We start from the raw sequence: 27,822 nt of genomic DNA, 5'->3' as shown, positions 1-27,822 counted from the left end.
CCACAGCTAAAATATCTCGTTCCCACAACTTAAGTCATACCCACGCATTAGGATCTTGATCCCAAGTGGTGGCACGGTGTGGCCTCGTAATTTCCTGTAGGACACCTTTAGACCCCTTTAGGAGACCATCAAATGCATTTAGAATCAGCTCCAGATTGAGGGAGAATGTGTTGTGTATGGTTATGGTTCTAAATAGCACCAAAGAAAGGTTCTGCTATTACAAGCTTGGCATCATTACAATTGAAGAACCCTTTTTGGTGCTGTATAGAACAATATACAACACATTCTCCATCAATCTGACCATGAAAAGAACCAAGTAAGCTTAAAATGGTTCTATATAGAAGTTATGCTTCTGAATAGACTGTTGTCTTTACTACAGAACCCTTGAAGAACCATCTGTAAGTGTTTATGACTGGATTGTCTTCAGAGGTGTTAGTCAGAACCCAGAGAACGTTGACGCTGTTCACTGAAAGCTCTGCTCTATCAGAGCCTGGAAGTTAAAGAGGAGCATGGCTGGAATACTTGAGATGGGGCGGCTGGGTAAGAAATGAAACTAGTCAACCTTTATTTAAACTGGGAGTGACCCTCAAACTGGGAGTGACCCTCACCAACACCGAGAGCTCATATCACCCCAGTCTACACACTGCACTGACCACCTGGATCTGCTAGAGAGAGTTTAATGCTCTGCTGCTGGTTTTTAAAGCTCTAAATGAACATAAAGCTCCTGAATGTCTGTCTGTTTGTGATCTCAGATCTGCAGATCTGACCTTCTGCAAACGCCTTCAGTAAAACACAGAAAACGTGGAGAGAGTCTTTCTGCTGTTCTGCTTCTAGACTGTGGAGCTCAGTTCAGCTTTTATTAGACAGTCGAGCTCAGAACTCACTTTTACTCAACATCTGACAACGCAGCTCTTTAACTCAGCGCTTCGTTAAAACTCGACTTCAGCTGCAACTGGTGTGCGAAGTGCTTTAAAAATAAAGATTATCATTGTTATTGTTACTGCTATTATTATGTAGCTGAGCATTATACAAGACATTGAAAAGAGTAAATATAGATTTATGATAGAAAACGTGTAGCAGTAAATAAGTTACGAGCTCGTGACGAAACCGTTGGAATATCAACTATTAAAAATACATCACTGATAACTTTTCTGCCCGATTCAGTTCAAATGACATTGTCAATGTGGTGTTTAAACGTCTCAGTTACAGCTGGTATATTCCAAAATCAATAAACCAGTGTTGTATGATGTGCAGTTCTGTGTGAAAGTCTTAGGCACCCAAGACACATTTTCAAAATCTGTTTATTTGTGTTTATTTGTTGAGAAAAGTGTTAATATTTGAATAAACAAAATTGATAGAATATTAATTAATAATGATATGTACACTCACCAGCCACTTTATTAGGTTCAGTTGCTTGTTTACACAAATAGCTAATCAGCCAATCACACGGCCACAACTCACTGCATGTAGGCCTGTAGAGGTGGTCAAGACAACTTGCTGAAGTGCAGGCCGAGCATCAGAACGGGGAAGAAAGGGGATTTAAGGGACTTTGAACGTGGCGTGGTTGCTGGTGCCAGACGGGCTGGTCTGAGTATTTCAGAAACTGCTGATCTGCTGGGATTTTCACACACAACCATCTCTAGGGTTTACAGAGAACGGTCCGAAAAAGAGGAAATATCCAGTGAGCGGTCAGTTGTGTGGACGAAAATGCCTTGTTGATGTGAGAGGTCAGAGGAGAATGGGCAGACTGGTTCCAGATGATAGAAAGGCAACAGGAACTCAAATAACCAACCAGAATCTCTGAGGAACGTTTCCAACACCTTGTTGAAAGTGTGGCACAAAGAATTAAGGCAGTTCTGAAGGCACGGTGTACCTAATAAAGTGGCCAGTGAGTGTATATATAATAAATAGTGATTTTGTGTATGTGAGTGTGTTTGTTTACCCATTTCCAAGCCGCTCCTCGAGGAAGTCCAGTATTATACGTAGTTAAAAAGCAGCTCCTGGTTTGACCAATCAGTGCTTCAGTAAATTGAGCTCATGATGTAATTGATGATATTAACGAGTCTCTGTGGCGGCTGTGAAGGTGTTGAGGAAAAATATGGACCCGAGAAATTCTTGTTCCTTTTTATTGTTTTTATGTTTATTTGAATTATGAATATGAACTTTATTCTAATGTATATTGTGATAAACTCACTGCTGAGGTAGATTCTTTAAAAATGTACATAGATGCCTGAAACTTTCACACAGTACTGGATGTTAGATCTGTTAAATATCCATTGCTTTTTTAAGAAGCAGTTTGATAAGTCTTTCGGTCGTTCCATAATCACTTCACTGTGTAGCAAATGCCATATTTAAGTGAAAGTGGCTGGTGTAGTGTAGTTGGTAACACCTCTGCCTTCTACGCTGACCACTACGCTGTAGTGTTCAATCATTTTTACGGCATTTGGCTGAGGCTCTTATCCAGAGCGACCTACAATTTGATGATTTATACACAGGTAGGCGAAGGTAGTGTTGGGAGTCTTGCCCAAGGAGTCTTATTGGTATAGTGTCGGGCGTTTGCCCAGGCGGGGATTGAACCCCAGCCTACAGCGTTACCCACTACACAATCATCTGCCTGGATAATCACCCTACACTTATTGGTATATTCCTTGGGCAAGACTCCTAACACCACCTTCGCCTACCTGTGTAAAGTGGTCAAACACCATAAATGTAAATGTAAAGTGAACCATTCTGAAGGCAGCAGTAGTGTTCTCCCATTTTCTGCATGTTGACCAATGAAGTGGGCTGTGGAAATCCGTCAGCCGTTAAACTTCCACAACGGCTTGTAGTTAAAAAAGAGTAGAATGCAGAATGATAACAAATTAGGTCAAATATTTGAGACAGTAAGTCAACATTTTGAGACAAGAGATGAAGTAGAGTCCTCTGCCTCCTCATCTGGACAAGGCACGTCATGGGAGAGAGATTTTATCAGTCATATTTTTTTGTTCTGAGATTAACCGAACATTAGGAACAAACCTCAAAGCTTTACGTGACACTTTTGCTGCATTTCTCACTGAAATGTTAATGTTGTTGTTTCTTTTTCTTGCTCAGAAATGAGATGAGATGCTGGTCCAAGTCTTCTCCTCCTCCTAGTGTCCATTTGCCCACACAGTTAAAATTAACTTCCACAAACACGTCAGGGAACACCACCAAAATGGAAAACCTCCCATTGCTGGAATGAGAATATGGAGTTCAGAAGAAGCCCCAGCCCTCAGCAAACATCGTCCAGTACTCATGTTAACACACATGAGCAGGACGGCGCAGGACGGAGGAGAACACATCCCTGCGCGGAGTGTGGAAAGGAATTCAGAGAGAGATGTAACCTCCGAATACACCAGCGCATCCACACCGGAGAGAAGCCATATCAGTGCTCTGAGTGCGGGAAGAGCTTCAATCAGCGGAGCAGCCTCCAACGGCATGAGCGCGTTCACACCGGAGAGAAGCCGTATTGCTGCTCGGAGTGCGGGAACAGTTTCAACGAGCTGAATCATCTACGACGGCACCAGCGCATCCACACAGGAGAGAAGCCGTATCAGTGCTCCGACTGCGGGAAGAGATTTAACTTACTGAATCATCTCCAACGACACCAGCTCATTCACAAAGGAGAGAAGCCATATTCCTGCTCCGAGTGCGGGAAGAGCTTCACTCAGCTGCCCCATCTCCAGCGACACCAGCGCACCCACACCGGAGAGAAGCCGTATCAGTGCTCAGAGTGTGGGAAGAGCTTCAATCTCCAGAGTCACCTACAAACGCACCAGTTCATCCACACCGGAGAGAAGCCGTATTACTGCTCCGAGTGCGCAAGGAGCTTCAGACACTGGAGCTCTTTACAAAGACACCTGTGCATTCAGAGAGAGGAGGAAGTTCAGCACACCAGCTTCCCTCTGAATTCCTCTGCCTGGGACAGTGGGATTTGAGCAGTGCTTGTATTTTGTCGAAGTCAAAGTTCACTTGTTTAGCACTTTTTACAACAGGTCCTGCCACAAAACAGCTTTACGGAAAAATCCAGGTCCAAGATGAACGTCACCAATGGCGACAGTGGCACGGAAAACTCCTTAAGACCAAGAGGAAGGAACCTTCAGTGTGTCCCAGTTCAGGGGCTGCGTAATGCGGAGGCTGCATTTGAAGGCCGATTGGGTCGCAGCAGCGCGAATAGGCTGTCCCATTTCAAAGTCTCCTTCATATGCAGGTGACAAATGTGTCCTTTTCCAGGGCAGTGAAGGATCCAATGGGTGCATCCTTTGCCAGCCAACATATCCCGAGGTTCATTGCGTGCCGGCAATTGAGAACCAAGCAGTGCCTGAATGTAATGTGCCAGAACGATTCACATGCTTGCGGATGAAAAACGCTTTACTTGTAGAATCGTGATTCAAAATCGGAGTCAAAGAACAGGCATAGGTCAAATCCAGAAAAGACAAAGTACAAACAAACAAACAAACAAACGTAACCAGTCCAAGTGGCAAGGTCCAAAACGCAGAGAAGTAGTCAGAATCCAGAAATAGTAACCAGAGTGAGCACTCAGCAGCTCTTGATAGATGCAATACCTCACAACAAACTGAAAGCCCAGGCTTTATACCACTCTAACTAGGTAAACAAAGACAGGAGCAGGTGAAGCAGATTAGTATTCAGGAGAAGCTAAACGGTGATTGGTGCGGGGTCAGGAGTTATATAATCTCCCAGAGGATTCCGGGAGATGGAGTCCATTGAGGTGTCTGGGCCCAGCTTTGGGATTAAACTGAGGCGAATGGCAGTCTCATCAGTATCCGGTGGGGAAGCATATCCAAATGCATCCTCAAAGAACTTTACAATAACTTGATAAGACCTGTGTTTCGGTAAAGGTGGGAACCGCTGTGAGACAAACAGAAAATCATCTGGAGAGCAGACCATCTCATTTCGGTTCAGCCTTTGTGGGTCTAAGCAGCCTTTGAAGGACACGAATTCCAGACCATGAATTGGGACACACTGCTAGAGAGGAACCAAGACTCTAAAGGGGAGCCCATCCTCCTCTGGACCACACCGGACACTAAACAGTGTTAGTGTAAACTATTCAAATGAAATGAAATGGAACAGAAATGGGAAAAACATGTGAAGGTTTGAGTCTGTGCAGCTGCTGCAGCATCAGAAAGTTGTTTTCTCAGAATTCGTTTCAATTTTTTAAGGTGAACTGTCATTAACTTTTATTTCTATATATCTACAGCGCTAATACTGAGAGATCTTGTTGCATCAGTAATATTTATGTATGTATTTATATTTCTTTACTGGAAAGTTTCAGCTCAGTGCATTCTTAAGGGTACTTTAGTAAAGGCAATGGTTCTATAAAGAACCGTGAACACTTAAAGAACACTTTGCATGATTGAATGGTTCTCTGCGTGGTGAAGTGGTTCTTCAGATAGATTAAGAATGTGATGTATATGGTTCTATATAAAACACCTGCCTTTCACCCAATGACAGCTCCAGCACCCCCGCGACCCAGAAGGAGGAGTGGCTTTGAAGATGTGTGTGTGTGTGTGTGTGTGTGTGTGTGTGTGTGTGTGTGTGTGTATGTATAGAACCATGCATAACACATTCTCCATCAGTCTGAAGAACCACTTCACCATGGAAAGAACGCTTTAACCCCTTAAAATGTCAGGGTCTGTCGGTGGGCCCAAGGTTTTATTACACGTCTATAAGAATAACTCAGCCTGACGTCCCTGTAGTTACTGAATAATAAGCCTTAGAATGTAATAAGACCGATTTTAAATGGTTAATCATGTAAATGGTTCTGTAAAAAAGTCATGGTTCTACACAAAACCATTGCCTTTTCTCAAGACCCCTTGAAGAACCATCTTTTTAAAGAGTGTATTGTGAGTTCTGTATGATGTAAGACTTCACTGTGGAATGGAACGTCCCCCTAGAGTCTTTCACCATGCAAAGAACACTTGAATCGTGGAAAGGGTTCTTTGAGTGTCTGTATGGAACCATTTTCTTCACTAAAGAACCCTTGAAGTGGGTGTGTATTTATCTGTCTGTGGTGCATTTTGATTGTTGTGGGTTTATGATCTTGGGACCTTGTAAAGTTGCCTTGGCCAATCAGTGGCCGCCACGATTAGTCCTCGAATCACCACTGGAAACTGGAACTGGAAAAATGCATTTCCTGAGCAAAATGCTGAGTGATTGCGGAGTGAACTTAAGCTAGGTGGTTGCTATGGTAGCCCAGGTGGTTGCTAGAGGGTTGTCAGGTGGTTGCTATGGTTCCCCACATGGTTAGCAGAATGTTGTGAAAGGACTTGTATCAACATGACACTAGTTGGGTGCACAATCCTGTGCACCCCTTTCATTCCAACGGGAAAAAATTGTAATTTAAATGTTTTTTGTATGAAAACGATACATCCGATCGGAAAGCTGTGTGCAAGTGCAGCTTTCCCAATCAGGCTGATCATTCTGGGGTTGGAGCGGTGTCGGTATGTCAAAAACTGCAGGACGAGGTACAAAAATCTGGCAGAAGAATAAGAAGACACTAATCAATAATAACACTAATAATCACTAATAAACACTAATAATGACCAATAACATGCATGTCTGAGCCTGTTTTTTCAGAATCACTGTATTTGGCCAAGTGTCCCAGACAGCAAGCATATGTCGGTCTGCTGGTCTGACAAGGTCAGCACCCCACTGACTGTTTGCCACTGGTGGTCCCCCCTCGGACCGCCTAGATTATTGACTCGCATACAATCTCGCGCTTGTCCTGGAGAGCCGGTGTCCAGCGCAGTGTGGCTGTTGCCCGCTCATACACACCTGTTGACCTGTAACCCGTGAAGTAACAGATGAATGTCATCTGGTGTGTTTGAACAGGTATATCACCAGACTGCGCTGCACACGGCCCTCCAGGGTGAGAGTCGGATGCACACGGTTCTATATCGAACACCCTTCTGAAAAAGGACCATTAGAAACCATTAGGATTCAAACAGGCCCCCCGTCCCAACTTTTTTGGAAAGTTTTGTTGGCATCAAAGTTAAAATTTCAAAAAACAAAAGTTTCATTTGTTGTTTTTGTACTATTTGCAATGAAATGTAAGGTTTAAATGATTTGGTCGGTGAATTTTAAAGTTTTTATTAGCGTCCCAACTTTTAGGGAGATTAGTGAATTATTTTAACAATAATATCACAATAAAGTGTGACTAATTGATCTATTCTATTCTATTAGATTAGATTAGATGAGGTATTAATCATTAATTTCTCTCAGTTGTTTGTAATATTTTTCCAAAACAAAAGTCTGTGTGTATTTAATCTGAGGAAATAAAAAAGCTAGTGACACCTTGAGTGCAGGACAATCATCTGGGTGGTCCAAGAGTGACCAGCAGTGGCGTAGAGTCAACTAACCAATCGTCGCTCTGGAGGCGGGGTTAGACGGAATACGGGTGTGATTTAAATAATAACCCCCTAATTCGTGGTCTGGTCAGAGGCCCCTGCAGACCAGTTGGAGGCGCTAATTCTGTAAGTGTGGTTCTCCAACCCCAGCGAAGAGGAGAAGAAGATCCAAGATCTCATTCTGATCAACGGTGCACGGTTCCGTCCGGCTCCTCTCAGGTTCTGCGTTGTGGGTCAGAGTTCTGTGTTCATGCTGTCCTACCGGCTGTCCGAGAACAGGCGGAGCTGCTAAAGACAAACCCATCAGAGCTTCCACAGAGGAGCAGCTGCTGCTGCAGGTGAGGGTCTTCTGCACCTCCCACGGTCACACACTGAGTTCAGTCAAACTTTTGAAATGTAGTGTTTAAAGATGTGAACGTGTCTTGGCTTCTTTAATGGGTTGATATCACCGCGTAAAGGATCCTAATGGTTTCACAGGTGACCAGTGGCTGATTGTAAATGCATTTGATGGTTTCCTACTAAGATCTAAAGGTGTTCTACAGGACACTAGTTGGAAACCATTTCAGCCAATTCCCATTAGAAAGGAAACCCATTAGGTTTTAGTCCTAATGGTTTCTAATGGTCCTTTTCCAGCAGGGCTGTAACACACTGAACAGACCAGACAAGCAGCAGACTGTTAACATGCATTAAGATACACTCAATAGAATAAAGAAGGAATAATAAAAGCTACACATGCAGGTCTGATGACAACATAGAAATTATTATATACAGAACTATCTGTACAGCGGTGCTCATGAGACCTTCTGAGCTTCAGGGCCTGTTTCTGGGTGATGAACTGATTTTTACAGCTATGTTTGTACACAAAAAAAGACGTTTCTTTAAGCGATCTTTGGTAAAGGCCGTGTATAGAACAATAAAATGGTTCTGTATATAACATTATACAACAGTTAGTTCCGGCAATGCGAGCTGATTGGTTGAGAGACGTTCTAACCACGCAATTATTTCACCATAACATCACAGGTTTTTCACAAACACTATCACTCCGCTGAGACGCTGTTGCTAAGCAACGACTTTGACAGCTGTAGGAGACGCTCAAGCCATTTGAACGTTTTTACTTCTGACTTTGCCACAAACAGAAAACAGACACTGTTAAGATCACATCTGACCGACAGCCGATTTGGTCCGATTCTGAAGACGAGACGACGCTAAATTCCCAAACTGTCGTCACCACTGAGCAGCTTTTCAGTCGGCAGCTGAGACAGAAGAACAGCTGAACAACCTGGAATCAGCCAGAAATGAACCCAACACCATTCGCCAAACTAAACGGGCTGTAAGAAGCTTTACAGACCGGCTGGAGCAAAACAACATTAATACTGATCTGGACAAACTGACCAAACTGAGCTGAACCTGATATTGGGTCAGTTTCATGGGTCAGTCTGATTTGGTTCTACTCTGAAGATCAGACACGTCTGGCGAATGGTGTTGGGTTCATTTCTGGCTGATTCCAGGCTGTTCAGCTGTTCTTCTGTCACAGCTGCCGACTGAAAAGCTGCTCAGTGGAGACGACAGTTTGGGAATTTAGTGTAAGGAGCTGGAGAACGAACTGCCGGCTGAGGTGCGAGTGGGCGGAGCTCGTTACTCTGATGTAGCAACGAGCTGCTCGTTAAGGAGCTATAATTAGGAGGAAGGAACTGAACATTAAAACATTAAATGCCGCGTTCACGGCCAGTTTATTCATTTCTTACTGTATTTATTTAGCTGCTGTATTAAAGCAGTAGAGACACTCGAGGAGTGAGTCACTATAACATCACGGCTGTGATGATCTACGGCACTCGTGATGTTATTTCCATTGCCACTATTGTTACAAGCCAAGGAACCCTTCAATTGGTACTATATAGAACCCTTTTTGCTAAGAGAGGACTTCAGGTGCAGTTTTCAGAAAGACTTGCTTGGCCATGCGAATGCACTGCCTGCTACTAGTGATGGGCTGTCGACTCCAAGGGATTCTTCGACTCTGTGATTGAGAGTCAGGGTCGATTCTTGGCAATGATTGAGAGTTTTACTGACTACTTACTGACAACTGTGTGCCCCTCACTTCTATATAGGCTGCCCAGATGTCGGTGACCTGTGGTAAACGTGACTGAGGCTACTTTGCTTCATAAGTAAGCACTCAGAAATTACGAGGTTACTAGCATAGCATTTTTAAGGCGTTACCAGTTCTGGAATTTCACAGAACCCATTAGCATTTGGAGTCTGAGTGCTGAACCTGTCTACACCAATCTCAGCAGAAGTTTATTTCTTCTACATTACTGATGGCCAGTGAACTTGTTATAACCTACCTGGAAATGTCCATCTGGCAAAAATTTAGAACAACCAGAGCTGTAGTGAACCTTCCTGAAAAAGGAAGAGCTCGGTTTTCTGTCATTTTTGTTGCATTTCACAGATTTTAATGACTTTTTTTCCTCCCCCAGAAATGAATGGTGGACTTAAATTTACCCCTGCAGACACATGAAGAAATTCTACCATCAGAGAGGAATGCCAGGAGAGACTAAATGGAGTCCAGAGAAAGCTCCAGCACTCAACAAACATCATCCGGTACTCTCTGCACTGATGCATCTCAGGAACGAGTGAATAAAAGTCCCGGGTTGAAGAGAACGCCGCCCTGCTCGGTGTGTGGGAAGAGATTTTCCCAGCAGAATTATCTTCAAAGGCACCAGCGCCTTCACACCGGAGAGAAGCCGTATCAGTGCTCCGAGTGCGGGAAGAGCTTTAGGGAGCAGTGCCACCTCAGAACACACCAGCGCATCCACACCGGAGAGAAACCGTATCAGTGCTCGGAGTGCGGCAAGAGCTTTAATCAGTGGAACGGCCTCCAGCGACACCAGCGCATTCACACCGGAGAGAAACCGTTTCAGTGCTCCGAGTGTGGAAAGAGCTTCAACGCGCTGAATCATCTCCGACGACACCAGCTGATCCACACCGGAGAGAAAAGGCACCACTGCTCAGACTGCGGGAAGAGGTTTACGCTACTGACTCATCTCCAACGGCACCAGCGCACCCACACCGGAGAGAGACCGTATCGGTGCTCGGAGTGCGGGCGGAGCTTCAATCTCCAGAGTCACCTCCTAACACACCAGCGCATTCACACCGGAGAGAAACCGTATTACTGCTCAGAGTGTGGGCGGAGCTTCAGACACCTGAGCTCTTTACAAAGACACCTGTGCATTCAGAGAGAGGAAGGAGCTCAGCACACCAGCTATCCTGATTATTCTGTAAATAATTCTGCGGAGTGTGGCTGGGGAATTTGAACAGATCTAATAATATATATTTTGCACAATATGGACAATAGAGGAAAAGCTAGCAGTGGAGGTTATGAGGAAGAAAACAAGAAGCGTGTAAGTAAAGTGAAAACAGTGTGTAGATAGTAAAAATGATGGTTCTTCAGTACAAACAATGATTATTAGATTGATGGAGATTGTGTTGTAAATGTTTCTACATTCACTGTCCATCTTATCAGCTCCACTTACTGTATAGCTGCACTCTGTAGTTCTACAGTTACAGACTGTAGTCCATCTGTTTCTTTGATACTCTGTTACCCTGTTCTTCAGTGGTCAGGACCCCCATGGACCCTCACAGAGCAGGAACTATTTGGGTGGTGGGTCATTCTCAGCACTGCAGTAACACTGACGTGGTGGTGGTATGTTAGTGTGTGTTGTGCTGGTCTGAGTGGATCAAACACAGCAGTGCTGCTGGAGTTCTTAAACACTGTGTCCACTCACTGTCCACTCTATTAGACACTCCAACCTTGTTGGACCACCTTGTAGATGTAAAGTCAGAGACGACAGCTCATCTGCTGCTGCAGTTTGTGTTGGTCATCCTCTAGTCCTTCATCAGTGGTCACAGGACGCTGATGGCTGGATATTTTTGGTTGGTGGACTATTCTCAGTCCAGCAGTGACACTAAGGTGTTTATAAACTCCAGCAGCACTGCTGAGTCTGATCCACCACCCAAATAGCACCTGCTCTGTGAGGGTCCATGGGGGTCCTGACCACTGAAGAACAGGGTAACAGAGTATCAGAGAAACAGATGGACTACAGTCTGTAACTGTAGAACTACAGAGTGGAACTACACGGTCAGTGGAGCTGATAAAGTGGACAGTGAGAGTAGACACAAGGAGAAGGGTCATAGTGTTCTGTCTGATCGGTGTATATAGAACGTTTCTGAAAAGAGTTCTATTTAGAGCCAAAAAAGGTTCTGCTATTGTTACAAGCCAAAGAACCCTTCTTTGGTTCTATATCGAACCCTTTTTGCCAAGAGTGTAGAAGAACCCATTTTGATGCTGTATAGAACCATATACATTCAATGGTTCTTCAGATTGATGGCGAAGCATGCAACGGGTTCTTTGAGTGTCAGTGGTTCTTTATAGAACCACTGTCTTTACTAAAGAACGTTTTTAAGAGTGTACTTTACCTGAAATAACTCAGACGCAGTTCTGTGATCAAATCATTAAGTTTTTACATCATCTATAATAAATAATAAGCAGTTATTAATATTTAAATGCCATTCCGTCCTCAGTTTTATATGTTAATATGGTTGTTTTATAGTGATTGTGACTTTTTCCTTGCTGGTAAATTAAGCTGCTTCTGTATATACACACTGTGAAGCTCTGTGACTGTAAGACACCCTAATATAAAAATATAAGATTATTTCATTCTCTTTTTAGGTCATTTCCTTTAAGGTTTATGTACATTTGTATTATTGATTTGTACTGACCCTGAGTTTCATCTTTGCTTAGTTAATGTGTTTTGGCTTCAGTCATAATAAATGTGACAAAAGGTACCAGACAGCCAGCCCGACCCATAAGACACTGGGCTGATGCGGTTTTATAGCAGGGCTGATGCCAAGATTAGGCTCCGCCTACACATGACAAGTGACAGGTGTGACAGACGTGACCATAAACAAGAATAGACAGATTAGATAGAAGATTTTTCTATAATAGAAGATTTTTCAAAATACAGTCACAGTCCAGACGTACACGATACTGAATATAATGACATAACGCAGCACATTTCTATAGAGTATTATTGATTTGATTAAGCTTTAGGCAAAATTTCCTATTCATGAATGTAAATTTAAATCACTTCAAACCCAAATTTCTCAAATTTGAAACAGAAGCTAAACAGTACATCATAAATTTTATTCCATTATCCAAAAACAAAAACAAAAAGCTTTTAAAAGAATAAAAAAATTCACCTTATTTGATAGATTTTGTAAAGCTGATCAAAGCTTGTCAGACCGAATGATCTCTCAACTGGCCAATCGGCGGACAAACACTACCCAATCACAGCTCAGGAGGCGGGGCTTGTCGGAAAACGGGTGGGATTTAAATAACAACCCAATTCCGCCAGGCTCCGTGATCACGTGGTGCCAGTGTGAATCCCCGTGCAGTCCAGGTAGGGGCGCTCATCTTCAGCTGTGGTTCCTCAGCCTCCTAAAAGCAACAAGAACAAGATAGAAGATCCCATTAAGATCGCTCGGTTCGGTCCAAATCCCGGAAAAGTTCACGGTTGTTTGCCTCCTGGTTAAACTGGGTGCTGCCTTACGGGCTGTTCCAGAGCCTGAGGAACCGGAGGAGCCCACCTCACGGTTCCGCAGAACTCCTGGAGAAGTAGGAGCTGCTCTGCTGAAGGTGAGGTGCTTTTTGCTCGACTAAAACGTTGTGTTTGACAAACACTGAGTATTTTGTGAAAGCTAAATATTACATGTAAGACTTTCTGTAGTCTGTCCAAAACTTCATCTAATAAATATTCATGGTTGTTATGCTAATTAGCTCCTATTTCAGTTTGAAGTTTGACCAAACTTCGCCATGTGGGTTTCCGGCCAGGTGTGGCCAGGTGTGGCCAGGTGGGTCCTGTCTTCTGCACAGAGGTCTGCTCTGCTGGAAAAAAAAAAATCACAGAACCCTTTAAAAGGTTCTGCTGCCGTCCAGTAGCTACTAATGCCGTTCTGTGCATCTCCTGATGGGTTGATGGCCCAGTGTGAAGGACTCTAATGGTTTCACAGGTGTTCTGATTCTAAGTGTATTTGATGGTTTCCTAATGGGATCTAAAGGTGTTCTACAGGAAACTAGTGGTCTCTAATGCTAACCGTTAACATTTCCAATAGAAAGCAAAACCATGAGGTTTTAATCCTAATGGTTCTAATGGTTCTGCAGGTTTTCAGTCCATCGCAGCAGGAGCTCACTGACCTGACCGGCTGTTTAAGAATACTGACCGTGTACTATTTAACGTGTGTGTGAAGCCTGTGTTATTTTTGCTGTTAAAATAACTTCTCAGAAAAAAACAGTTGTTGTTGTTGTTGTTGTTATTATTATTATTATTATTATTATTTTATCCTCATAATAATAATAATATTTGTGAATGCTTGCCATGACCTGCCATTTGTCTTGGTTTTAAAAAAAAGTATCAGGTCAGTAAATTGATATTTTACATTTTTGATATACTTTCCGAAATTTATTCTCCTATCTGGTGACAACCGGACGACGACAACAACAACAACAACAACAACAACATGAACCAAACAGGTTCTATTGCACTGGCCATACCTTTATATGTACGTTTATGGCATTTGATGCTCTTATCGACTTAGTTTTATTTGCACTGGTACATGCAAGTAGTGTTGGGAGTCTTGCCCAAGGACTCTTATTGGGATGGTGTAGGTGACTTTCACAGGTGGGGATCACAGCATGGAGGGCATTTTACCCACCACCTACCAGTATGTTAATGACGAAGGCGCTTGTTGATGTGCATAAAAGATCTCAGTAAACAACCTGCTAAATTGGCCACTGCTGCAAAGTGTGGGTAGACTGTTGTAGATCAGTGCTTCTTGCTCTAAAAGCATGTTATAGTCTAGGGGCTGTCAGCTGTTCCGTTTAAGCTACGGCCTCCACAGTTCATTCGTTCAGAGCCATTAGCCTGTAGTGTTTTGCACGCAGAGGAATTAGACCTCCGTATTTAACCCATCCATGCAGTGAAACACCCACATACGCACTAGGGGGCAGTGAGCGCTGGTGGGCAGCCCTATCCACGGTGCCCACTGTCGTCTCAGGGGATAAAACCGGTGACCTTCCGGTCACGAGGCTGGTTCCCCAACCTCCAGCCCACGACTGGCCCAAAGTTGGCTATGCAAGTGATCAACTTACAACTTAAGAGGATCTCATAATATAATTGGATGAGAATGAACAGGTGAACTGTTGAACAGCATATTGATGGATTAGTGTCATGTAATTAAGAATCCAACAGGGAGATCAGGCTACTTCGCTGTGTGAGTAGCCGACTGTCCTAGATGTTGGCGAGGGTTTGAGAGAGAGAGCCTGTCAGTGGAGCAGCGCTGAAGTGGAACTCAACCTAGGTTAAAGCTGTATTAGCTAAGCTAATGCAAGGTGCTAAAGAGGACAGTGTAGTGGAGCAAGAGCGCTAGATATACACACCTAGATGCCAAGTTGTCTGTTCTCTATCTGAGGTGATACGTCTGAGCGTCCGCCATGTTGGAGAGGTCAAGATCTGCTTGTGAACAAATTCACTTGTATTGAGAGGCGAAGAGTCTCAGGATCAGGTGGTTGGTTAGTGTAGTGGGTAACACCTCTGCCTTTTACACTGTAGACTGGGGTTCAATCCCCCACCTGGGCAAACGCCCTACACTATACCAATAAGAGTCCTTGGGCAAGACTCCTAACACCACCTTCACCTACCTGTGTAAAGCAGTCAAATTGTAAGTCGCTCTGGATAAGAGCGTCAGCCAAATGCCGTAAATGTAAATTATTAAATCGGCCACAACTTCCTCGTTACTCAACCGATTTTCACCCAATCTGTTTTGTTATAATCCTCAGGCTCAGATTAATCCAGCCTGCCCGGATCTGCTCTCAGTAGCTTTTACTACTTTAATAACTGATCATGATAATTAGCCGTCCAGACCAGCAGGAAAGTATTGAGCCTGCACCTGACGTTAAAAACTGAGTTTAGCGCGAGAAACACACACACACACACACACACACACACACACACACACACACACACAAGCAAATCCATCAGTGTGTGAATCACTTCTAATCTTAATACACATCAATATAAAATAAACCCCCTCCCAAAACACAGCAAGGAGGACGAAGCTAAAGCTGGCTTCCTATTCACCAGCTTCTTCTATGAGTTTTCCCGTTCCACCTTAAATGGTGCAGCAGTCACTTTATGGTGCCTGAAGCTGCACCATTTAAGGTGGAACAGGAAAATTCGAACAAGATGCTGGCAAATAAGAAGCCCACTTCAGCTTTGTGTAAGAAGGTGCTAACGTTAATCTGTTATGAATGTCTACACGGATTAAGGAATGCTCTAACTTACTGCTACAAAGCGTCAACCATCACTGTAAATATGTAACTCCTACATAAAGTTAAAACCCCCTGAATGGACTATTTAATAAAATAATCTTAATATAAAACAAAAGGAAAGAGGAAAAACGGTCACATCAGTCCGGGCCTCACTAACCACACGACCATATCTATACATAAACATCACAAACATGAGCGTGGATCACTGCGTTCCCTCGGTTATATAATCCTATCCTGCTTTCCGAGAGCGATATTCCTGAAACAGTGTAATTTTGAACAGTATCTTACTTAAACTGCCGCTCTGTAATGGTACTGAATGCAGTCCAGCAGCGATGTTGACCTCCCTAACATGGCAGCGCTGCTGACGTGCCTGGCTGGACCCAATGTACATGTAGGAATGTACATCTATGAGCAAGAGTAGCATTAACTTAGCTAACAGCTCCACTCACCACAGGTTCACCACCCAGATTTGAGCCTTTGCTGTCTTACTTACCTGGCAGGGGCGATACCATGATCATGAAGGTGGTTCACCCAGGGCGAGGCTCTGCCATTGCACTTGGGTGGTGCTGACCCTTGCGAATTCCCCAAATGCGGGAATCTCGACTGCATAATTTCTGGTAGTGGGGGACTGCGTTCGCGCTCTCCCCTGATGATTCTGCAATTATTAATAGATTATTAAAGCCTACACAGGAGATACTGATCTTTATTCTACTTGCCCCTGTTTGTCCTTTTAAAAAGGGCAGTGATTCCCTACAGCAGGGACTGGCGACTACTGGATTAGATCTGCAGTTTGTTCATTGTTTGTTCAGAAGCTGCTTTACCCAGTCATGTCATACTCTTCCTTCATTTCACGTTGATTTTTTTTTGTTTGTTTTTAACATTTTCCAGAAATGAAAGCCGTCCTGTCCCCAGTGCTCCCCTGTTGGTGTCTATTGGCCCACACGGTTTAAAATTTTACCTCCACAAATATATCAGGAAATGCCGCCGAGAGGAATTCCCAAATGTGAGAATATGGAATCCAGAAGAACCTGTGGAACTCGGCAAACGTCCCCTGAGGCTCTCCATGCCAGCACATCTCGCGGTCGAAGGAAACAAGGTACCAAACAGAAGAGAGCTTACCTCTGCTCAGAGTGCGGGAGGAGCTTCAATCATCGAGGCCACCTGAAACAGCACCAGCGCATTCACACTGGAGAGAAACCGTTTCAGTGCTCGGAATGTGGGAGGAGCTTCAATCATCCGAGCAGCCTCCAAACGCACCAGCGCGTTCACACCGGAGAGAAACCGTATCAGTGCTCGGAGTGCGGCAACAGTTTTAACAGTCAGAATAATCTCCAACGACACCAGCGCATCCACACCGGAGAGAAACCGCACGACTGCTCGGAGTGCGGGAAGAGCTTCACCCAGCGAGCTCATCTGAAACAGCACCAGCGCACCCACACCGGAGAGAAACCCTATCGGTGCTCGGAGTGCGGCAAGAGCTTCACCCAGAACAGTAATCTGCGGACACACCTGCGCATCCACACCGGAGAAAAGCCGTACGACTGCGCAGAGTGCGGACACAGTTTCGGTGACCGGTGCGCCCTCCAGAGACACCAGCAGATCCACACCGGAGAGAAACCGTACTACTGCTCAGAGTGCGGCCGCAGCTTCAGACATTCAAGCACTTTGAAGACACACAAGTGTGTCTCGTGGTGTTTGTGAAAGCAGAGATTCTCACAATTATTACTTTTAGTTTAACTGTAACATTAAAACATGTTCTGTGAGGGCAGTTGGTAACACTGGGCCTCGTTCCCCAACCGTTCCTAAGAGGAAATCTCTTCTTAAACCCTCTTATGCAGGTTTGCTGAAGATTCTCACTCACCAGCGTCTCTTATTTGGGGTTTGTTCTTAGGTAAGAACAGAATCTACACACACTCAAGAGTGTGGACAAAGGTGAGGACAGTTCTGCGCTTTAAGAACACGACATGAACCTGACAGACTTTTTCTCAAGAACACGTTTAAGAACAAACTTAGTGGGGTGTTGGAGAATGAGGACCAAGGTCTGTACGGTTCTGTGCCTGCAGAGCTGTGTCTGGTGGGTGGGACCAGACAAGTTGGTTCTAGTTTTACGCTGCCTCATTCAAATGTTTTAGAGCACACAGTACTGCACAAAAGTCAGAATGCATCCTTTTATTTATTTCATTTCCAGTCAAAATTGGAAATTTTATATATATAATGTGTGTGTGTGTGTGTGTGTGTGTGTGTGTGTGTGTGTGTGTGTGTGTGTGTGTGTGTGTATATTTTTTTTTAATTGTCTCATTTGATATAAACCTCACTAAACTCAGGGGCTTCTGGACTTCTGTCATCAGTCTTCAGTCATAATAAACCTTGATTTCAGCTTCTTTGTCATTAGTTTATCAATCTGAGTTGAACTAGTCAGGCCGCTGATGTTCGGCCATAAATCAAACGCAGATATTATTTTATTAGATGTTATTTTAAGGCTTGGCTGTTGATTTTATCAGCTGCAGCTCAAACTGCAGGAATGATATGAGCGCAGTGAGAGTCTGACGGTACACAGGCCGGTTCTGCTGAGAGTATACAGCGCTGATGCGCCGCTGGAAGAAGTGGAAGGTCGGCTCTGTTGATGAATTCCTCCATTTAATCATAAAATACGTCCTCAGTGAATGGGAGTGAACGGAGCTCGATGGCTAAAAAGAAAAAGGTAAAATAGTGTCTAATCACTCGGCCAGAACCTTTCTTTGAGTTTAGAAAGTAGACGGATGGATTTCACTAAAAAAAAGCCAAGAAATCTCACCGAATATTCTTTTTTCTGACCCCCCTGAGTGCTGATCCCTGACAGCAAGAGGTCCTTTAGTTCTACTTTGTAAATTAGTTTAGTAAATAATTTTAGAGTGTCCACAACAATTTCTATACAATCATTTTATGTCAGGCCTAGTTATTATTTTTCTCTCTCTGTTATTTTGAATATTTTTCCAAAATAAACTCTCTGTGCACTTAAAATCTGTTTGAGAAGATTAAAAACTAGTTGGAGCTTGTTTGCAGGCCAGTGATCTGGGTGGTCTGAGGGTGGGCGCTGACCTTATTAAGCTAATTGACCCATAAATGCTTGCTGCCTGGGATTGTGTGGCGAGCGGAGCAGCTGATTGGCTGTTCGCGCTCGCTGACGTCAAAGGACGTATATGAGGCGCCGTTTAAAAGCTCTTAAAAAGATAACAGCTCCACTGGCCAATCGCTGCGCGGGGGGCGGGGTCTGTCGGAACCACGTTCCAGCGCGGAGCTGCTGCAGCCCAGGTGAGGGCGCTCGCGCTACACCTGTGCTTCCTCAACCCCAGTAAAGCAAAGAAGAAGAAAACCGACCGTCCCGTTCATCCCGTTCACAGCAGTCCATGATTTTGTCCGAATTCCCTCCGAATTCCTGCTTTCCCTCCTGATTCCGCTCCAAACGGACCCCTCAGTGCTTCCGCACGGGCGCTGGAGGAGCAGGAGCTGCTGAAGTTTGAGGATCTTCTATTCGCGCGCTGAGGTCCTGATCCTCTCAGAGGGATGGATGGAGAGGGGATCTCAGGGAATGTAAGGAATGTGGGAATCCCCGCAGACGCAGGCTGAGCCCAGGCTCTGCCGGTGATGTCGCTTTGTTGTTGATTTTGATCAGAATGGTCATTTTGGTCGAGGTTTAAGTTTCAGTGTCAGCGATGTTCCCACAGTGACCCCGAATCCGAGAGCGGCAGGTCAGCGAGTTCAAACACTGGCGGTATTAGAGCTGTGATGTACTGAGGGAAATATTCCAGTAACGTATGGGAAGCAAATTCATGGAAGGCAAATTCCATGGGAGGTAAATTTATGGGAAGCAAATTTATGGGAAGCAAATTCCATGGGAAACAAATTCCATGGGAAACAAATTCTATGGGAGGCAAATTTATGGGAAGCAAATCCATGGGAGGCAAATGTATGGGGAGCAAATCTGGCCAAAAAAGAAACTAAAATTAAACAATAAAAAGTAAATGCAAATCTCTTTTTTCCGTTTCTTTTTCCAAAACACTTGTGCAAATATCCTGCCAAAATAAAAAATACATTACAAAACAAAAAATAAATTTAAATCTTCTGTTTGTCGTTTCATTGTAGTCGTTATTCTGGTATTTCATGGCCGAATCTAAAATGAAAAAGCTAACAGAGAAAAGAAAATCCAAACTTCAGGCTTTGGCGTTTCTCCATGAAAGTCAGAATACGTGTCAAAACTAAAATCAAAATGTTTACGTTCTTATTCCTTTTTCATAGCAATCGGCTGCAAATCTGACAAAATTAAAATGAAGTGATAAATCGACAGTACATGAACATTGGCGCCACCTGCTGGAGATTTACTTTTCATTTCCTACTTTGCTTTTTCATTTTCAACCTGACCAACATGTAAATATATGTTAATTAGCACTGGACGGGGCTACGGGTGAGTTTTAGGACATCCTCAGATCAAACGGCCTCAGAAAACGTACCAGACCAAACGCAGGCCTGGTCGAGCATTTATGGTCCATATAACACGGATAACGATGTGTCTCGATATAAATGCCAGTATCACATTTCCACAGTTTTTGCTGAGTCTGTTTCGTCTGGTGTCGTTTCACCAGATCATGGCGATGCTTCTTCTCGAGACTCGAGACTTTAGCTTGAGGAATGATGCAGAATTTCACGAAGAAAAACCGAAGCTAAAGAGAAGCGTGGATTTTCTTTTCTCTGTTAGCTTTTTCATTTTAGATTCGGCCAAGAAATACCAGAAAAAACTAAACTAATTTTAATTTAAATTTAATTTTAGTTGTTTAAATTAATTTTTATTTTTGTCACAAATGGCTCGTGGTTATGTGAAAACGAAATAGCAAATATAGGTATTTAATTTCATTTTCAATTTTGACAGGATATCTATTTCATTTATTGGCTGCATTTGCCTCCCATAGTAACATGTACTGGAGTAATTTTCCAATACTGTAGATATAATGAGGGAAACGTGCCAGTAACGAAGACCCACTAAGGGAAACGTGCCAGTATGGGAATGAAACAGGCCACTAACTAAATTATATATGCCAGCTGCTGAATGAAATATGCCGAGTTAAACACACTCAAAGTAGCTGGTTCTTCAAGGGTTCTTCAGTAAAGACGATGAACCTATCCTGCTAGGACAAAAAGCATAATGACCTGCTGTGGTGACCAACTAAACCAGCACAGACCACTTCATGCTTCATGCATTTTCTTCAGCATGGTTCATAGAACAGAACGCTTAAAAGGTTCTTAGCAAGGTCAAACAGTTGTTCAGATTTATGGAGAAGTTCTGTTTAGCACCAAGAAGGTTCTGCTATTGTGACGATGGCAGGCTTGAACAATTCAAGAACCCTTTTTGGTGCCATGTAGAACTATAATCACAACACTTTCTCCGTTAATCTCAAGAACCATTTTACTGTGCAGAGAACCATGTAAGCATGCAAAAGGTTCTTTGAGTGTTTTTGGTTCTATATAGAACCATTGGTATCCTGCCTTCCGCCCGAAGACTGCTGGGATAGGCTCCAGCACCCCCCCGCGACCCTGACGGAGAAGCAGCTTAGATAATGGATGGATGGATGGATGGATAGAACCATTGGTTTTACTAAAGAATCCTTGAAGGATTTCTTTATTTAGAAGTGTGTGGTAGTAACTGAGCTATGCTGGAGCAGTGAAATGTGAATAGTTCAGATTAATTGTGTGCATCACTAAAATAGTGTATTGGTTAATTGAGTAGTAAATAATTATCAGCAGTTTGGCTGGAAACATTTATGTCCATAGTCCTGTGAAGCATAATTCCAAAGTATTGCAGTGAAATCAATCAAATCAGTCGCCATAGCAGGACGGAAAACTACGGAATGAGCTTTGCAATTGAAGATAAAAAGTATTTTCTCTGTTAAATACTTTTTAATAGTCTGAACTCATGAGCTACTTTCCCCACCTTGTGTCATTTTCTGCATTTTTATGTCTACACCCCCTCCCCCCCACCCCTCCTTCAGAAATGAACGCCGTCCTCTTCTCAGTGGTCTCCTGCTCCAGGTGTCCATTTGTCTACACGGTTTGAATTTACCTCCACATCAAGGAACACCACCAAGAGGAATTCCTACATGTGAGCACATGGAATCCATAAGAACCTCCAGCCCTCAGCAAATCTCCCCCGGGACTCTCCATGCCAACGCGTCTCGCAGCCGAATGCCAACAGGTACCGGGAGGAGGAGGATTCACCACTGCTCAGAGTGCGGGAAGAGTTTTAGAGACACTTGTACCCTCAAAACGCACCAGCGCGTTCACACGGGGGAGAAACCGTATCACTGCTCAGAGTGTGGAAAGAGTTTTGCTCAGCGAGGTCACCTGCAACAACACCAGCGCATTCACACCGGAGAGAAACCGTATCAGTGCTCGGCGTGCGGGAGGAGCTTCAATCATCCGAGTAGTCTCCAGATGCACGAGCGCATTCACACCGGGGAGAAACCGTACGACTGCCCGGAGTGCGGGAGCAGTTTTAATAATCAGAATAGTCTCCAACGACACCAGCGCATCCACACCGGAGAGAAACCGTACGAGTGCTCGGAGTGCGGGAAGAGGTTTAGAACCAAAGGTACTCTCCAAACACACCAGCGCATCCACACCGGAGAGAAGCCGTATTTCTGCTCGGAGTGCGGGAAGAGCTTTAATCAGAACAGTAACCTGCGGACGCACCAGCGCATCCACACCGGAGAAAAGCCGTACGACTGCGCAGAGTGCGGACACAGTTTCGGTGACCGGTGCGCCCTCCAGAGACACCAGCAGATCCACACCGGAGAGAAACCGTACTACTGCTCAGAGTGCGGCCGCAGCTTCAGGCATATGAGTTCTTTAAAGACACACAAGTGCGTTAAGATCACTGAGGGTGATTTTCAAACCAGTGACTTTCATATTTATTACTTTTAAGTTAACTTTAATTTGTGGTTTCAAGTTTTCAGTGTTTTCTAATGAGCCCTGTTGCTGATATTGTAAGAAAAAGAGTTCTTGAACTTGTGAGATTTGGGGGTCTTTAAGGTTGTGAGTGTTAGGCACCAGATTGTGTGACTATGTACGAGTATGTAATCTGAAAATCAGATTGTGTCAGTAACTGCTTTAGTGTGTTTTCACGCTCTTGGGTAGTCAGATAATTGGGGAATTCTGGGTCTTCATGAGTCAGACAGTAATCGGATTTCTGCTTTATAACCAGCCAAGTAACTCGCAGAAGAACAGAAACTGTTTAATTTATGCATTAAATGCACAGTAATGTTCACCCACTGTCAAAACCAGTAGAAACGCTGACTACAGTAGAACGTATATTAAGTGTATCTGAGTGTTAACATATCTGTATGATTGTGGTCTCCAGCTCTGGTCCTGAAGACCTGCCTTCCAGCAAAGTCTAGTTCCAACCAACATCTGCTACACCTGCTCCAGGAAATCAACCTATTCCCAAGTCCCTGATTGGCTGGATCAGCTGTGTTTAAGCAGTGGTTTTCGACCTATAGTGATGAAGAGGGAGCTGAGCTATAAGCCTAGGCTCTCTATTTACCGGTCTGTGTACATCACCACCCTCACCTGTGGTCAGGAGTTTGGGTAATGACCTAAAGAATGAGAACGCAGATCGAGTTACGAGTTCACATCAATGTGCATGGACCTCACAGTCGTGGAAAAGTAATCAATTACTTCAATAATCACTGGATTAGTTTATTGTACCAGGTCATTTAAGTCATGGAGAGTTTAGATCAATAGAAATGCTGCTGTTGCTTCCAAAGCTTTTAAAGACGAGCGGAAAGCAGTTTTAAAGTAGATCATATGAACAAGAACGGAAAAGTTTCTAAACACCTTTTTAAGTCACATAAGATAACTTTAGAAGTAAAATTTGGAGAATCAAATATGTATAAACAGTAAACAGGCATGTCCGATACCTTCCTGATGGTGATGAAGGTCTTCACCACAAATTAAAACCAAATATCACCCGAGCTCTGTACTTAAGTGTTTTTAGCTAAAGATGATACCCTGACTGCTTTGGCTCTGGAACGAACCTGCGTTCTTTACAGCTGCCCGAAAAGAATGAAAAGACAGCAACTCGTCCAGAATCATCGAGGCCCTCAGGACTGAGGTCTCAGGTCTTCTTTCTCCAGTGTCTTCCTTAGGTGGTTCATTGTGTTCTTGAGAAAGGTCCTAAGAAGGAGTCTGTCAGATTCATGTCATGTTCTTAAAGCGCAGAACTGTTCTCTCCTTTGTACTCTTGAGTGTGTGTAGATTCTGTTCTCACCCAAGAACAAACCCCAAATAAGAGAACACTGGTGGACGTCAGAGTCTTCGTAAAAAGTGGGTTTTAAGATGAAATTTTCTTCTTGACCTCGTTCTCCAACTGTTCTTAACACACAATCACAGCCTGCCTCTGATTCTGGAACCTCCACCTTTGGGGTCACCAGGGTGATGGAGTTCAGGTATCAGAATCAATCCAGGCCCAGTTTTCCAAAACCATCTTGCTGTTAAGATCATTAACGCTGGTAGAGAAAGTGTTCAGTGTGATGCTCGCTCTACAATTTCAGAATCATCTATGGGCTAAGATGCTTTTGGAGAACCCCAGACTGAATTAGAACGTACCTTCTGCAGTCCTGTATTAACCTAAAACACCTGGGCGTGGACATGAAGAGCTTGGCATTCGGTACAAATGATAGTCAGGTTGGAACGTGTTTACTTTCTGAAGTGTAAACTGGAGGATCCAATTAATTTTTTTATTTCGTTAAACTAAATAAAAAGAAATTCTCTCAAAACTGTGTCCTTTCTTTAAATGTCAGATGCCAAAAATATTTGAGGACCATCTCCATCAGCAGTCCATTTCATAATTCCCCTGCATGTTCTCTTAACATGCAGAACCACGTACAGTGTTGTGGAGAACATTCATACCAAAAATCACAAACGGCTCCATTCAGGTTCTGTTAAAGCAGATGTTTCATGAGAACTGCTTCGTACCGAGCACTGATTCCATCAGGATTTTCGTATAATGTACACTCTTAAAAATATTCTTCAGCTGTTCTTAAGTAAAGGGCAATGTTCTATTTAGAACCATGAGCTCTATATAGAACCAAGGGTTCTCTGCATGGTGAAATGGTTCTTCAGGTCAATGGGGAATGTGTTGCATATGGTTCTACATTGAACCTTTGAAACATGTTCCGTGTCCGGGTTCTTGTGTTGTTACGATGTCAGGCTTCTAACAGCAGAACCAGCGTGTATACAACAGATAACTTATGGTTTAAAATAGAACCATTCCCTTTACCAAATATCTTGAAGAACCATCTTTTGTAAGATTGTATAACATGTTAAGTGGTTCTTCAGATCGGCCTTCAATTCCTGCTCCAATCTTCTCCAGTTAATGAACCTCTCCAGAAGGTCTTGATTGGCTGATCAGCTGTATCAAAGCTAATTTGTGAGCTGTATTAGAGTTAATGAACCTCTGTAGAACCCATCAGATCAGTAACCAGTGAAGTGGTGGAGCAGCTTGTTAGATGCAGGTTGGAGATAATCTCTGCAGGATAGTAGATCTCCAGGAGGAGTGTTGGTGACCACTGGCCTCGTCCATCTGGATATGAAGTTGTCAATCACTGCGGCCGCCCGAGATCAGCAGGAATTAAAAGGCCCCCCCCTACTGGAGGACTCCTCACACAAGGCACCAAGGTCCAATGTGAAGCAACTGGAGCCCATGTGGGGGCGCTAATGTGGTAACGGTGACACATCAACCCCAGGAAAGTGGAGAAGTAGAAGATCCCGATCTTCTGAGCAGGTCGTGGCCTTGTTCTAGATCCTTCACAACGTCCTGCTTTTCCCACTCGTCGCCAGAGTTTTGCTTTTCAGAGCTGCTGGAGGAGCAGGAGCTGCTGGAGGTGAGGATCTTCTACACCTCACACACTGAGTTTCAGATGCACTCTCCGAGGAACGGACGGAGAGAGGAGTGTGCCTATTGGTTCCTGATGGTTTTGTAATGTGCTTTGTCTTTTTTTAATGGGTTGATGTCACCGTGTAAAGGATCCTAATGGTTTAACAGGTGACCAGTGGCTCATTCTCAATGCATTTGATGGTTTCCTAATGGGATCATAAGCCATGTTCACGTTGCAAGCCTCGTTGCTCAAGTCCGATCACTCTGACTCGGCGGTTCACGCCCGTTTAGGTAAGTGATTCAAATTCGTCATTAATGTGAACGAACCGGCGTCTGAAATGACCACGTCCTACTCAGTGACGTCACGTGAATGAATCACTGCATCATCAGCGCAAGCTAACGAGCAGAACGAGCTTCGCTGAGAGGATCATTAACTCTGATCAGCTCTCAGCTTCATTATTGAAGCCAGATGAAGGAGAAGAAGCTGCTTTTACACCGTTTAAAGGCTTTGGCGCTGTTGCCATGGTAACAGGCAGTGAGAGTCACATGGCCACGAATCGGACATGTATCTGATCTAGGACCACATATGAAGGTGGCTCGGGTCTGATTCAAAAAGATCAGATGTGTCCACACCGCCCTGAAAACTCCAGATCTGAGTCACATCACGGCAAATAATCGGATTTGTACCCGCTTCAGCCTGGTAATGTAAACGTAGCCTAAAAAGGTGTTCTACGGGAAATTTCCAGCTTCAAATCAAAACCATGTGGTTGTAACCCTAATGGTTTCTAATGGTCCCTTTTCAGCGGAGATGGTGGTTTTCAGAGTTCATTACAGATTATTTTCTAGGTCTTTCACAAAGCAGCAGTACTGAAATCCAGGTCTGAGATCCAAATGAAAGTGTCCTGTATTATAGCTTCCACCTGCTGAGAGGTCATAGAACCCATTAAAGGTTTTGCTGGTTCCTGATGGGTTGATATCACCACGTAAAGAACTCTAATGGTTTGACGGGTGCTCCGATCCCAGATGTATTTGATGGGATCTGAAGGTGCCCTACAGGAAACTAGTGGTCTCTAATGGTAACCATAACAAAACAAAACTATCAGGTTTTAATCCTGGACCTGTTTTTTTTCCAGCAGAGCAGGTCTGATTCTGGCCCAGATGCTCAGCTTACATCTACATGGAGTACCGCACACCCACGTTTAATACATCGGCTCATGCTGGGTCAGAACATGCTTACGAAACAAGCATCACTTATCTAATCAATCATTTCTGTTGGACGTACTTTGACGTTTATGCCTATTTGCTGTGTAAGAAAAATATTAGGCTATATTTTTGTATTTCTGTTCATTTCTCAGAAGGAGCCTGCACTTGTATGAGGAGTCACAGTTTACACTATTTCCAAAAGTATTCGCTCGTCTGGCTTCACACGCATATGAACTTGAGTGAGATCTCAATCTTAATCCATAGAGTTTAATATGATGTTGGCCCACCCTTTGCAGCTATAACAGTTTCTGGGAAGGCTTTCCACAAGGTTTAGGAATGTGTTTATGGGAATTTTTGACCGTTCTTCCAGAAGCACATTTGTGAGGTCAGACACTGATGTTGGACGAGAAGGCCTGGCTCACAGTCTCCGCTCCGATTCATCCCAAAGGTGTTCTATCGGGTTGAGGTCAGGACTCTGTGCAGGCTGGTCAAGTTCTTCCATACCAAACTCGCTCATGCAGGTCTTTATTGACCTTGCTTGATTGGTCACTCCAGAGAACACGTCTCCACTGCTCTAGAGTCCAGTGGCGGCACTTTACACCACTGCATTCCACGCTTTGCATTGCGCTTGGTGATGTAAGGCTTGGATGCAGCTGCTCAGTCATGGAAACCCATTCCATGAAGCTCTCTACGCTGTTCTTGAGCTGATCTGAAGGCCACATGAAGTTTGGAGGTCTGTAGTGATTGACTTTGCAGAAAGTTGGTGACCTCTGCGCACTATGCCCCTCAGCATCCGCTGACCCCGCTCTGTCATTTTACGTGGCCGACCACTTCGTGGCTGAGTTGCTGTCGTTCCCAGTTGATCCCACTTTGTTATAATCCCACTGACAGTGGACTGTGGAATATTTAGTAGTGATGAAATTTCACGACTGGACTTGCTGCACAGGTGG

At 44.0% G+C, this 27,822-nt stretch overlaps 1 protein-coding gene and 1 non-coding gene across 2 annotated transcripts in view; both read left to right on the top strand.

The window, feature by feature from the left end:
* Positions 1–27,822, top strand: part of LOC108442027 (zinc finger protein 107-like) — a 32,117-nt gene that overhangs the window by 419 nt on the left and 3,876 nt on the right. Inside the window, exons 2-8 of the mRNA XM_037543897.1 lie at positions 3,091–3,835; positions 10,039–10,692; positions 12,834–12,838; positions 13,001–13,074; positions 16,660–17,463; positions 17,657–17,697; positions 21,786–22,713. Coding sequence (XP_037399794.1) covers positions 3,225–3,835; positions 10,039–10,692; positions 12,834–12,838; positions 13,001–13,074; positions 16,660–17,463; positions 17,657–17,697; positions 21,786–22,713 — 3,117 coding nt within the window. The 5' untranslated portion in view covers positions 3,091–3,224. The remainder of the gene's footprint in view (positions 1–3,090; positions 3,836–10,038; positions 10,693–12,833; positions 12,839–13,000; positions 13,075–16,659; positions 17,464–17,656; positions 17,698–21,785; positions 22,714–27,822) is intronic.
* LOC119265053 lies at positions 16,251–16,414 on the top strand. Its single transcript, XR_005131374.1, has one exon. It is a non-coding gene; the product is annotated as a U1 spliceosomal RNA (small nuclear RNA).

The sequence above is a fragment of the Pygocentrus nattereri genome, chromosome 13 (genome assembly GCF_015220715.1).
Source record: "Pygocentrus nattereri isolate fPygNat1 chromosome 13, fPygNat1.pri, whole genome shotgun sequence".
NCBI lineage: Eukaryota > Metazoa > Chordata > Actinopteri > Characiformes > Serrasalmidae > Pygocentrus > Pygocentrus nattereri.
This window is presented reverse-complemented; position numbering and strand designations above follow the sequence as displayed.